Genomic DNA, 12752 nt, shown 5'->3' with positions numbered 1-12752 from the left:
TCTAAACTTGGCCAGGTTCCTTCCTATCAGAGGAACCAGCCATTTTCACAGGACCCATCTTCTTGGTAATTGTGATGGTGGAACTGCAGGCGGGGGAGGCATGGAGGAAGCTGTGGCTGCACATTGAACCCAGAAGCCCCCTTGTCCCCAAACCAAACCACACCTCTGCCAAGAACAACTTTTTAAAAAGCTTGAAAACAAAATTCAGAGGAAAAATGACTACATGCCTGTCTTAAATTTTCTTTAAATTAAATTTTTAAAAGTAACAAAAAACATCCTGAATTATTCTGACCTGAAAGGTTTTTCCTAACTGAAAAAGATCAACTGAGATAAAATAAGACATCACCACGCTCAGGTACACAGGGAAATGCCTGTCATTGACCATCTGAAGGGTTTTGTTTTTTGTTTTTTTGGTTGTTGTTTTTTTTTTAAAGAGTCAGAGCAAACATAGGAATCAAGAACCACAGAACTCAAGTTAAGACTCCAACAAAGTTATTTTGAAGAGTAGTAATGGATCAGAAAATGAAAAGAAAGGCAATTGAATCAAGTTGCAATGCAATTTGATTTTTACAATACCCAGCTTTGTTGCCTCCATTTTCCTCTGTGCTCCCTAAGAGTAAAAAAACAATAGGTCCTCAATTAATATTTGCCTAAAGAATGAGTAAGTGAATGAGGGCTTATTATGTTCTAAGCACTATGCAAGAAATTAGAGATCAAAAATTACAAAAGCCCTGATGTCAAGACATACAAGTACAATGGAGAAACATGCACATAAATAATTTCTATATGCTATGATAATCAATAGAAATAATTGAAAGGTATAGAAATAGCCCAGCGTGGGTAATGATTAATATAGTTAAGAGGGAAATGATTTGGGAAACTTTGTTTATGCTCATATTCTCCGGGAAAGCAATGACAAAGAAGGGTATTCTAAGCAAAGGAAATAGCACGGGGCAAAGGGAATATGTAGTTCAGTTGAACTAGAGCATAAAATCTATCAAGATAGGTTTTCCTTTGGAGCCATGGGGTGCATTCCTGGGTGAAGTCAGATGTGAGAAGTAAGAAGCAATTTGACTATCAAGTTCCAAGGCATTGAGCCCTAGCTGGTTTTGCTCAGTGGTTAGAGCGTCGGCCTGCGGACTGAAGGGTCCCAGGTTTGATTCCAGTGAAGGGCAGATGCCCAGGTTGCGGGCTCAATCCCAGTAGGAGGTGAGCAGGAGGCAGCCAATCAATGGTTCTCTTTCATCATTGATGTTTCTATCTTTCTCTCCCTCTCCCTTCCTCTCTGAAATCAATAAAAATCTATTTTTTAAAAAAGATTAAAATAAAAGTTCCAAGGCATTGGTGGAAAACTACAACTGAGCACAAAGCAAAGGGTCTTCAACAGAGGACAGACCAGATGGTATGAACATCAGTGTGTAGAATAATGCAGCAAATTTCTTGTGCTAGTCTATATGCAGGGGCTCAGTGCTAAGGATGTAGAAAGGTGGCAGGAAGAGAAGCCATAGCTTTGATAAAATAAGGGTACACATGGAATTGTATGTGAATTTTGTGGTGGAAAGGTAGACTTACCAGACAGAAGTACTAGTAGAGGAATGTAAATGCTCTTCACATGTTTGGTAAATTCTGTGGAAAGTGGATAGTAGATGAGTAAATGTGGACTTGGATGAGTTTAAACAGTGTCTCCCAAACCAGTAGAGAAACAAATGAAATGCAATAGCAGGCATATAGGTGGACTGGGTTAGGATAAATTAGCATCTTTGTAGATACAATGCACTCTCTCCCTCTTTTTGAAAAAATATGATTAGGATTTTTATTATTTATTCATTTATTTTTTTAAATCCTCACCCAAAGATTTTTTTTTTTAGAGACAATGGAAGAGAGAGGGAAAGACAGAGAGAAATATCAACGTGGGAGAAATACATTGATTGGTTGCCTCCTGCACATGCCCCAGCCAGGGCCCAGACAGGAGGAGCCTGCTCTTGACCAGAATCGAACCCCGGGACCCTTCAGTCGCAGGCCAATGCTCTATCCACTGAGCCAAACTGGCTAGGGCCACTCCCTGCTTCTTGAAGAAGTCAACTGTAGGGACTATAAGGGCAAAAGAGTGAGAAAATTCTGTAGGAAATCTTTGGGACACAGTAGGAAATCTTTGTCTCTGAATAGGAAAAGAGCAGCTTCTACTCTTAAACTTGTGACATGTTGTTTAGCACCATATGAAAGTCCTTTGGCTAGATGGGATGTGGTTCCTCATACACTCCTTTTTTTTCCCCCTTCTCATTAAATAGTGATAGATTTTGGTAGAGCTGTTTTCATAAAATGCACTGATTTTTAAAACTAATAACTTAAAAAATGCCACCCACACACAAATCCCAAATGGTCCACAAAAACATTTTCCTTTCCTTCTGAAGTTTTTATGATGCATTGTAATCGTTAACCAGTCTTTTAAACTTAAATGGCCAATTGAGACAAACAGTTCTGAGACCGTTCGTCCACCACTGATTAAGACTGGCAAGTGTTGGGGAAAATATTCACTTAACCTTCTGAGCTTTCTGGGCAGACTTGGTGACTGCCAGCTCCAGCTTCTTTCTTGTCCACTGCTTTGCACCAATGAAAACAGCTGGCTTCACAGCTCGCGTGATTATCCTGAAGCATCCAGGCCAAATCAGTGCTGGATAGGCTCCTCTGCTGGATTGTCACACGGCTCACATTGCTTGCAACTTTTCTGAGCTGAAGAAGATTGATCGTCGGTGTGGAAAAACGCTGGAAGAGGGCCCAAAGTTTTTGAAATCTGGTGATGCTGCCATCTCGATATGGTTCCTGGCAAGGCCATGTGTGCCGAGAGCTTCTCTGACTACCCTCCTCAGGGCTGTTTTGCTGTTCGTGACACGAGACAGACAGTTGCTGTGGGTTCAGACACCCTTATACAGGGTTCTTGAAAACCCACTTCTCAGTATTAGCCAGAATTCATTGCTATAGGCAGTAGTTAAAAACTGCCCAGACCAGAGCACCATGATACGTGAATCATTGCTTTCCACTATCAAAAGTCATGTAAATGCTGTTCATTAACCCATAGACTAAGGAAATACCTTTCTTGTAAGTGGAGAATCCAGTATGACTTGGGTTAGTGGACAGAGATTCAGAACTGGATGTGGGAGTACTGAGAACCAAAAAAAGGGAGACAAAATATCTGACTCAGGCAATAGTGAACTTGGGGAGAAAAGGATAGACTGAGGTACCAGATTCAAAGGTGTGGACAGAGAGCAAAAACCAGATTACAATAGAAGTGCAAACCGGGAACATTCCCTGATATTGTGGTATGCAGAGAAGGAGCCTGTTACAGAGACCTAGGGTCTAGACCGGTCCAGACACAAGTTGAGAGCTACTTAAGATGCTGCTGATTAAAGCCCTCCTCCCAAACAAAAGCCAGGTTTTCCCTACTTATTTGAGGTTTGGAAAGCAGAAAGTTTTTAACAAAATCATCCTAAGAGCTTCCTCGTCGGCCTTGGAGCGAGGGAAACGCGCGCGGACCCCGCACCGGTCGGGGACCCGCCATGGGCCCGCCCGACCCCGGGCTCCGCACCGCGCGAGTACCATCCTAAAGCCAGAATTGAAGCTACAAGATGGCTGATCGGGACCCAGGCGGCATCAGCCCCCTCCAGCAGATGGTGGCCTCAGGAGCCGGGCCGTGGTCACCTCCATCTTCATGACCCCCCTGGACGTGGTGAAGGTCTGCCTGCAGTCTCAGTGTCCCTCGGTGACCAGCGATGTGATGCCTCCCTCCAGACTCTGGAGCCTCTCTTACACCAAATGGAAGTGCCTCCTCTACTGCAATGGTGTCCTGGAACCCCTGTACCTGTGCCCAAACGGTGCCCGCTGTGCCACCTGGTTTCAGGACCCCACTCGCTTCACCAGCACCATGGATGCCTTTGAGAAGATTGTGAGACACAAGGGCACCAGGACCCTGTGGAGTGGCCTCCCAGCCACCCTGGTGATGATTGCCAGCAACCGCCATCTACTTCACGGCCTATGACCAACTCAAGGCCTTCCTGTGTGGTCGAGCCCTGACCTCTGACTTCTATGCACCCATGGTGGCGGGTGCATTGGCCCGCTTGGGCACTGTGACTATGATAAGCCCCCTAGAGCTGGTACGGACAAAGCTGCAGGCTCAGCATGTGTCATACCGGGAGTTGGGTGCCTGTGTCCGAACCTCCGCAGCTCAGGGCGGCTGGCGCTCACTGTGGCTGGGCTGGGCCCCCACTGCTCTTCGGGATGTGCCCTTTTCAGCCCTGTATTGGTTCAACTATGAGCTGGTAAAGAGCTGGCTGTGTGGGCGCAGGCCAAAGGACCGGACATCGGTGGGCATCAGCTTTGTGGCTGGTGGCATCTCAGGAACGGTGGCTGCCATCCTGACTCTACCCTTCGATGTGGTGAAGACTCGACGCCAGGTTGCGCTGGGAGCCGTGGAAGCTGTGAGAGTGTCACCTGTGCACGCCGACTCCACGTGGCTGCTGCGGCGGAGGATCCGGGCTGAGTCCGGCACCAGGGGACTCTTTGCAGGCTTCCTCCCAAGGATCTTCAAGGCCGCCCCCTCCTGTGCCATCATGATCAGCACATATGAGTTGGGCAAAAGCTTCTTTCAGAGGCTCAACCTGGAACAGCCTCTGAGCCAGTGAGAAGAGCGCGGGGACGAGAGCCCCATCTCTCCCATGGATGGTGTGGGGCAGGAGGAGTCTAAGCCAAGTGCCTTGTCCTCAGGGGAGAGGCCTCATTTTTTCCCTCTCAGCTCAGCCCCAAGGGTACCAACCCCTGCGTTGGGCCTGCCCAGGCCCCCATCAGACAGCTTTCTTCCTGCTGGTCCTCATCCCAAGCCCCAAAGATCATCACTTTTCCACCCAACTCCCCAAGTTCAAGACCAAATCTGTTAACTCTCTCCTCCCCCTGCCCTCTCACCCATTTTCCCGTGTTTGTTGTAGCTGGGCCTGCCCCCAAGGCCCACAGAAGAAAAAGAAAACCACCCTAAGAGATCTCATTAGAAAGATCTGGTGAATGATGTCAGAAATTTTTACATTTGTTTCAGGAAAAAAACAGTACAGAGCAAGTTGTATGTTTCTGTACAATATACCTCTAATTCTGAAGAGTAACGTCATCAGCAACAAATCTTTTTGTGGTCTTTATAAAGTTCCAAGTTAGTAAACACCCTTGGAATTTTATATACACACCTTGCCAAGGTGGGCAATATGTTTGAGTCATGATCTCGGTTTCCATGATTAGGTTTCCAAAGCTAAGTAAACAGTCCACTAACTAAATTCTTTCATAAAATATTTCTTATTTATTTTATTTTATTTATTTATTTTTAAATGGTAGAGCTGGGACTCAAGTTCTGGTTTCAAAGCTATACTATTTTTAAAAAAATATATTTTATTGATTTTTTTACAGAGAGGAAGGGAGAAGTATAGAGAGTTAGAAACATCGATGAGAGAGAAACATCGATCAGCTGTCTCCTGCACACTCCCCACTGGGAGTGTACCCACAACCAAGGTACATGCCCTTGACAGGAATTGAACCTGGGACCCTTGAGTCCGCAGGCCGATGCTCTATCCACTGAGCCAAACGGGTTAGGGCTATACTATTTTTTTAAATTGATTTCAAAGAAGAAGGGAGAGGAAAAGAGAAGTAGAAACATCAATGATGAATCATTGATTGGCTGCCTCCTGCATGCCCCCTACTGGGAATTGAGTGCACAACCCAGGCATATGCCCTTGACTGGAATCGAATCCAGGACCCTTCAGTCCACTAAACCAAACCAGCTAGGCATCTTATTTATTTTTAAAAGGTTGTTGTTGTTGTTTCCTTTACGGGATGGGGGGCGGGGGGCGTGGATCTGAGAATGCTCCTATCCATCTACATAACACCATAACTTGTAAACAAGATAATCACTTGGTCTCTTTGACTGTGAAATAACAAATCATGATTAGTTCTGTTTTTATGTGGACATACTCCTGATAAAGGAAAGACATGGTGTAATAGAACGAAGACAACTCAATGGATACATTAATGTCTCATTCAAGAAAAGGGAAACAGGAAATTTTGAAATGTGACTTCATTACAAGGGTAGTGTGGTAGTTTTGGAATGGGGTGCGGGTACTTGCCTGTTTCCAAGTTGCTAAACTGCACACTAGCCAGGCTCTCCAGCGGTAGAATTCCACTGCTTCTGGGATGCCAGCAAAGGTCCCTCCAGGTCATGTGTGCTCCCCAACTCCATGATACTGTTCAGGAATGAATGTGGGAGACCAAGACACCGCTTTCCTTTGCATCAGAAATTGTTCATCAAATGATTCACCAAAGCAAAAATTTATAAACTTCTATGATGATTACCTTAAGCTCTAACAATGTATCCAAATAAGTTTTTGTTGTTCTTAAAATTTAAAAGCCAGCTAAAACCTCAACTGGTTGATTTTTTGGCATTTTGAGAAGTGTTAATTCAAATGGAAGAGACAGCCTTTGCTTCACATCACTAACCCTGAGTGCTGAGAGTGCGGGCTTCTGCAGCTGCTCTCTCAGACCTGGAAGTGAGAGACGCGAGGGCCTGCTCCTGGGAAGGGGGCACTGCCACATCTGCCCTTTAGAATGTTTCCCAGACTTTAACAGCTGCAGCTGGGCCTGCCAAAGGGATGCTTTAGTGACACAAGAAAGCCTTTCATTACAGTTCTCAATGCTATTTGTGATGTTTGGGTTCTTCTTTTTTTATTGTTTTCCTCGAGGGCTGCTTCTTGTTTGGAGCACCAGTTAAAACTTGGGGATATCTTTTCCTTAGATCACAGTTATTTTGTGCACATAGACAGGTATATAAGTGTACTTATTTGACCAAACACAGCTTTGGTCAAATGATCTTCCAGATGGGGTGAGAACACAAGCCCACATGTCTCCATTATTAGTGTTTTATCCTTCTGACTTCAAGTCTTCATCCTACTTTAATGTGAAAATTTTATTCCATCCTATTTCATTTTTTAAATTTATTACTTGATTTTAGAGCGAGAGAAAGGGGGAAAGGGGGAACGTTTGCTGTTCCATGAATTCATTGGTTGCTTCTTGTATGTGTCCTGACCAGGGATTGAACCCACCACCTTGGCATATGGAGACAAAGCTCTAACCAACTGAGCTACCGGGCAAGGGCTCCATCCTATTTCTTTTGTTTGTTTGTTTTTGTTAATCCTAACTGGAGGATGTTTTTCCATTAATTTTCAGAATGAGTGGAAGGGAGGAGGAAAGACAGAGAGAAACATCAATGTGTGAGAGAGGCATCGATTGGTTGCCACCCATGCACCCCAACCAGAATGGAACCTGCAACTGAGGTACGTGCCCTTGACTGGAATGGAACCCAGGGGTGGACCTTCTATCCACTGAGCCAGGCTAGCACTCCATCCTATTTCTTAATGAAAAAATAAACTATTAGGGAGATAAATAGTTTAGATTTTTAAGTGTATGCTGCAGGGATGTTGATTTATTCACTTTGTACCCCTTGGTGACACAAATAAAGAAGGTTTTCAAGCTAACTTAGATGTTAGGAGGGTTTATACACATACACACACACACACACACACACACGCACACACACACACAAGAAGTTAGTAGGGTTTTTTCCTCTTAGGCACCTGTGCAATTAATTAGGACAACAGGGAAAACTTTCATGAAAGTTGTATCTTCTGGCTTACTCTCATGTTCTTTTATCTGAACACTAGAGGCCCAGTGCACAAATTCGTGCACAGGTGGGATCCAGCCGGCCCAGCTCCAATCAGGGAGGATTGGGCCAGGCCTGTCGGGAGGAGGAGATGGGGAGAGGTTGGCCCGCCAGCCCTACTCCCAATTGGTGTGTGTGGGGGGTGAATTGGGGTGGAGCTGGCTGGAGGGAGGGGCAGCAGGCCAATTAGGGTGGTGGGGGCCCATCAGGGGCAGGGCTGGCCAGGGGGAGGGGCCATAAGGTGGTTGGCCAGCAGGCCCTGCCCCTGATCGGGGTGGAGGGGCTGATCTAGGGTGGGGCCAGGTGGGAGGAGGGGCTGCAAGAGGTTGGCCCACTGCTCTGCCCCCTATTGGGGTAGAGTGGCCAATCAGGTGTGGGGCCAGCCAGAGAGAGGGGCTGAGGGCCAATCAGGGTGGTGGAGGCCCATTGTGGGCAGGGCCTGCTGGGAGGAGGGTCTGCATGAGGTTGGCCGGCTAGCCCCACCCCCTATTGTGGAGGGGCAATCAGGGGCGGGGCTTGCCAGAGGGAGGGGCTGCGGGCAGATCAGGGTGGTAGAGGCCCATCAGCCAGCCAACTTCCTGCAGCCCCTCCCCCAGCAGGCTCCACCTCCAATGGGGTAGGGGGGGGCAATTAGGGGAGGGGCCAGCTGGCCCCACGCCCAGGTCAGGCTGGTTCTCTGGCTGCAGTGGACATCATAGTGACTGGTTGTTCTGGTCGTTACAGCATTTCAGTTGTTGGCTTTTTATATATATAGATAACATGTTGGTTTCTAATTTCCCCCTCCCTATTCTCCCCCCAATCATTTTCAGCCAATCAAAAAGCAAAGAGATTTTCTAATACTATAAGTATAATGTATTTACCATGATAAATCATATTTCTAATTTCAAAGTATAGCTTTAACTCAGGGAAAATGTCATTAATATAAGTTACCTTGTTCAAACTACAGTAAATATTACAATTAATTTCTTTGATTTTTATCTATGAACAAACATTATAGAGTTCATGATAGGGTCTCAGCTGTCTGCTACATGTTATACTTCTTTTGAGCCTGATAACAATCAGGGATCTATCAGAAAGAGTTTTGTTAACTCGAGGGAGAAATTAAGTGGAGCCATGGGAAAGCATCATTACAAGCTAGTGTTTGGTATCTGCAGTGGAGGCTATAAGGTACCCTGTGGCACTCATTTCCCCAGCTGCTGGGAGTAACGGTAACTCACAGCCTTCAGCCAAGTTCTTCTCCCAAAATTGCCCTCAGTCAAAGACCACCCCCCACCCTGCCGCCAAGGCCATGCTCCCTCCCTGAAACCAGCCTGTATTCAAGGACTGGTTGATTATGGAGAGGTACTAGAGCCCACACTCAATTCACTGAGCCACATCAGCCAGGGCCAGGAGGCCCAGGTTTTGATCTCCATCCTACCACTATGAGGAGTCAGCTGTCTGTTTCCTCTGAAGGGAAGCGTTAATTTCCAAAGTAACAAATCTCTAATGTCTGAGGTAACTATAACAGTAAGCATTCAATCTTGACTGTTCTTCTAAAAATTATAACTAATATCTGTCAGCGTAAATGTTCAAACCACCCTGACCGGTGTGGCTCAGTGGATAGAGTGTCGGCCTAAGGACTGAAGGGTCCCAGGTTCGATTCCGGTCAAGGGCATGTACCTTAGTTTTGGGCGCATCCCCAGTAGGGGGTATGCAGGAGGCAGTTGATTGATGTTTCTCTCTCACCGAAGTTTCTAACTCTCTATCCCTCTCCCTTCCTCTCTGAAAAAAAATCAATAAAAATATATTTTTTAAAAAAACTATGAAAAAAACAAAACGTTCAAACCTGTAGAGAATTTTTATTAGAGTTTATTTCAGCCACACTGATGACATCCTGGGAAGCAAGGTCTCAATGCTCCGGCAAAGGACGATTTTGCAGTTCCTTTTGTACATTTGGAATTAAGGAGGGAAGGTAAGGAAGATCACGTGGTGGGAGAAAGCAAGGAGAGCAAATCTCTGATTGGATTAGAGGATAGTTAAAAGTATGTACTCCCTTGACATGGTTACCCCTCTGCGGGGTTTGGAAGAGAGGATCCTTCTGGAATCTCTAAGGTGAGTTACCAAGATGCACAACAATGGCAGGGCTTGCTTAAGGCAGATAAGTCTTTTAAACCTGCCCTGTTAGGAATTTATGATCAGCTCATCTTGTTAGGTTACTTTCAGTCACTGAGCTTATCAGCTTTATTACAGAGTCCCCTTTTCACTCACATATCAAAGAATTCAAAATCAATGAATCAGTTTTCCAATTATGAATTTGTGGCATACAAAATAGATTTTCCTCCCAGTGTCCAGTTGACAACAGAAAATACTCTTGTAAGTCATCCTTACCCTGAGTTTAATTCAATCGCTTTCACTCCTTTCTTCTCTCTGCCCAGGTTTACAGGAGCCAGGGAGAGCCACTCACACATCTCATCTCCATCTGGAGCCAGACCAGTGACCGCAGAGAGGGTACTTAAGAAAAAATTAACATTGTATAAGTATTCTTAAATGGTGATTTGTGAAGGAAAATGGGACTCCTTCAAAACAATTTAATAAAGAATATGAAAAGAATTGTAACCAATTTATTAAATAAAATATATCCAATTAACTATGATATATGACTCCACTCTTTAAAGTCCCAAGTCCTTCGTGTCTTGTTTTATCCTGTTAGGTTACTTTTTTGAGATAAATATTGTTAAAGCATTGTAACTTGCATTAACTCTCTCCTTCCCGGGAGGTGCCTTAAGAGAGCCTAAACTCCCACTGTAAGTGGCACGGGGTCAGTTCCTGCCACTAACACCAGGGCATTCTTGATCTTGGGATAAAGACTTTTACAAATCCACATTGTCTCCTTATTTTCACCTCCTTTCGTGTTTTATACGTCCTGATTTGGGGTCCTTCTCTCTGGTGTACAGTTAGTCTTGCATCTTTTCTACAATGGCATACTTCATGCCTGCATTTGACTGCCGTTACGATTACTGCCTCCCCTCTCTTCCTCCCTGCACGCTGCACAGCCTGCCTGAGTGCTGCGGGGCTCACTCTCCCAAGGGCCTGCCTCAGCATTCAAGCTGCCTTCTCCCAGTGGCGTGGCAAGGTGTGGGGTGGGTAGTAAGGTGTGGGGAGGTGTGGGGAGGTGATATGAGATGAGGCGTGGTATAGTGCGTGTGGTGTGGTGGGAGATGAGGTGTGGTTCTATTTTTCTACACTGACTCAGTGCACAATGGGAGGAACTATAACCTGCTCTAGAAGACCTATCATTGGTCAAAAAGGCCTAACTTTCTGGCAAAACTTTCTGATTACTAGTTGGTCATGGAAAAGCAGACACAGTCTCTGTAATTTGTCTTCCTAAAACAGGAGAGCGTCCTGACTTACCTACCAGCTTAATAGCACTTTGCTTTTAATCTATTACTACCCAAGAGGTATGTGCAGACTTTTATCAAAAGCTTTTGAGGAGGTTTTGGGAGAAGTTTTTCTACCTCCATTATCCCTTGAGTAAAACTGCTATATGAAAAGAAAGTAAAGAAACATTTAAAACCTTACATCAAGCACTACTTCATTTCCCAAGTTTATCTCCCACTCCAAGTCTCCTCATTTAGTTTACTTCCTGTGTTACTCACTTTCCACTGCCTTTCCATCCCATCCCATACATCCATAATATTTGTATGTAAGGAGGACAAAATTAGCCCTGGCCAGTGTGCTCAGTTAGTTGTAGCATCACCCCCTGCTCCAAAGGTTGTGTGTTTGATTCCCAGTCAGGGCACATACCAGATTGTGGGTTTAATCCCCGGTCTGGGCGTGTGGGAAAGGCAACATATCAATATTTCTCTCTCACATCAGTCTCTCTCTCTCCCTCTCTCTCTCTCTCAAATTGGTCTCTCTCTCTCTGTCTCTCTTCTCTCATCCTTCCTCTCTCTAAAATCAAGCTTAAAAAATGTTTTACAAAGAGGACAAGCCCTTGCCGGTATGGCTCAGTTTCTTGAGTGTCATCCCAAGCATCAAAAGGCCACCAGTTCGATTCCAAGTCAGGGCACATGCGATCGATGTTTTTCTCTCACATTGATGTTTCTCTCTCTCCCTCTCCTTCCTCTCTTCTCTCTCTCTCAAAAAAAATCAATAAAATCATTAAGAAAAGAGAAACATTTAAAAAATTTTAAAAAAATAAACAAGAGGATAAGATTTGTTTTCAAGATGGTAAGCTATATACATTTAATTTTTAAGACTTTTTTTTAGAGAAGTTTTAAGTTCACAAAATTGAGAGAAAGGTTCAGAGATTTCTTATATGTCTCCTGCTCCCACACATTCATTATCAACATCGCCCACCAGAATGGTACATTGTTGCAACTGATGAACTTACATTGTTACATCATTATTACCCAAATTTCATAGATTCCTCCCTGGTGTTGTACATTCTATGGGTTTTGACAAATGTACAATGACATGTATGCATCATTATAGTATATTAAAGACAGAATATTTTCACTGGCCTAAAAATCCTGTCTGTCTATGTACTCATCATTTTCTTTCTCTTACATCTCCCCTCCTCCTTACCCACCTAGCACTTGGCAACCACTGATTGTTTTATTGTCTCCATAATTTTGCCTTTTCCAGAATACCATATGGTTGGAATCACATGGTGTAACCTTTTCCCATTGGCTTCTTTCATTTAGTAATATGCATTTTAAAAGTCTCTATATTTTTCATAGCTTGATAGCTCTTTTTTTTTTAGGTTTCATTTATTTTCTTTTTTTAAATTTTTTTATTGATTAAGTTATTACATATGTGTCCTTATCCCCACATTACCCTCCATCCCCCCACTCATGCCCTCACCCAAAGAGGGTAGAATTGACCCCCAATTTTGGCAAGATAGAGTTACTTGATGGCCATGTCAAGAATGGTTTCAGTAGACTGGTGGGAAAAAGCCTAATTGAAGTGGATTGATGAGAGAATGGAAATACAGCATGTAAAAACAGAAAAGTAACAAAGCAAAACAAAT

The 12752-nt window shown here is 44.4% G+C and overlaps 1 protein-coding gene across 1 annotated transcript; it reads left to right on the top strand.

The window, feature by feature from the left end:
- Positions 1-3497: 3497 nt before the first annotated feature.
- Positions 3498-4913, top strand: LOC102756204 (solute carrier family 25 member 39-like). Its single transcript, XM_015563777.1, is given in 3 exon segments — positions 3498-3684; positions 3687-3996; positions 3998-4913. Coding segments are annotated over 3 exon segments (1050 nt in total). The 5' UTR covers positions 3498-3623; the 3' UTR covers positions 4677-4913.
- Positions 4914-12752: the final 7839 nt, after the last annotated feature.

Source organism: Myotis davidii, unplaced genomic scaffold (genome assembly GCF_000327345.1).
Source record: "Myotis davidii unplaced genomic scaffold, ASM32734v1 scaffold39, whole genome shotgun sequence".
Classification (NCBI taxonomy): domain Eukaryota; kingdom Metazoa; phylum Chordata; class Mammalia; order Chiroptera; family Vespertilionidae; genus Myotis; species Myotis davidii.
Note: the sequence above shows the minus strand (reverse complement) of the source record. Positions and strands in the feature narration are given on the sequence as shown.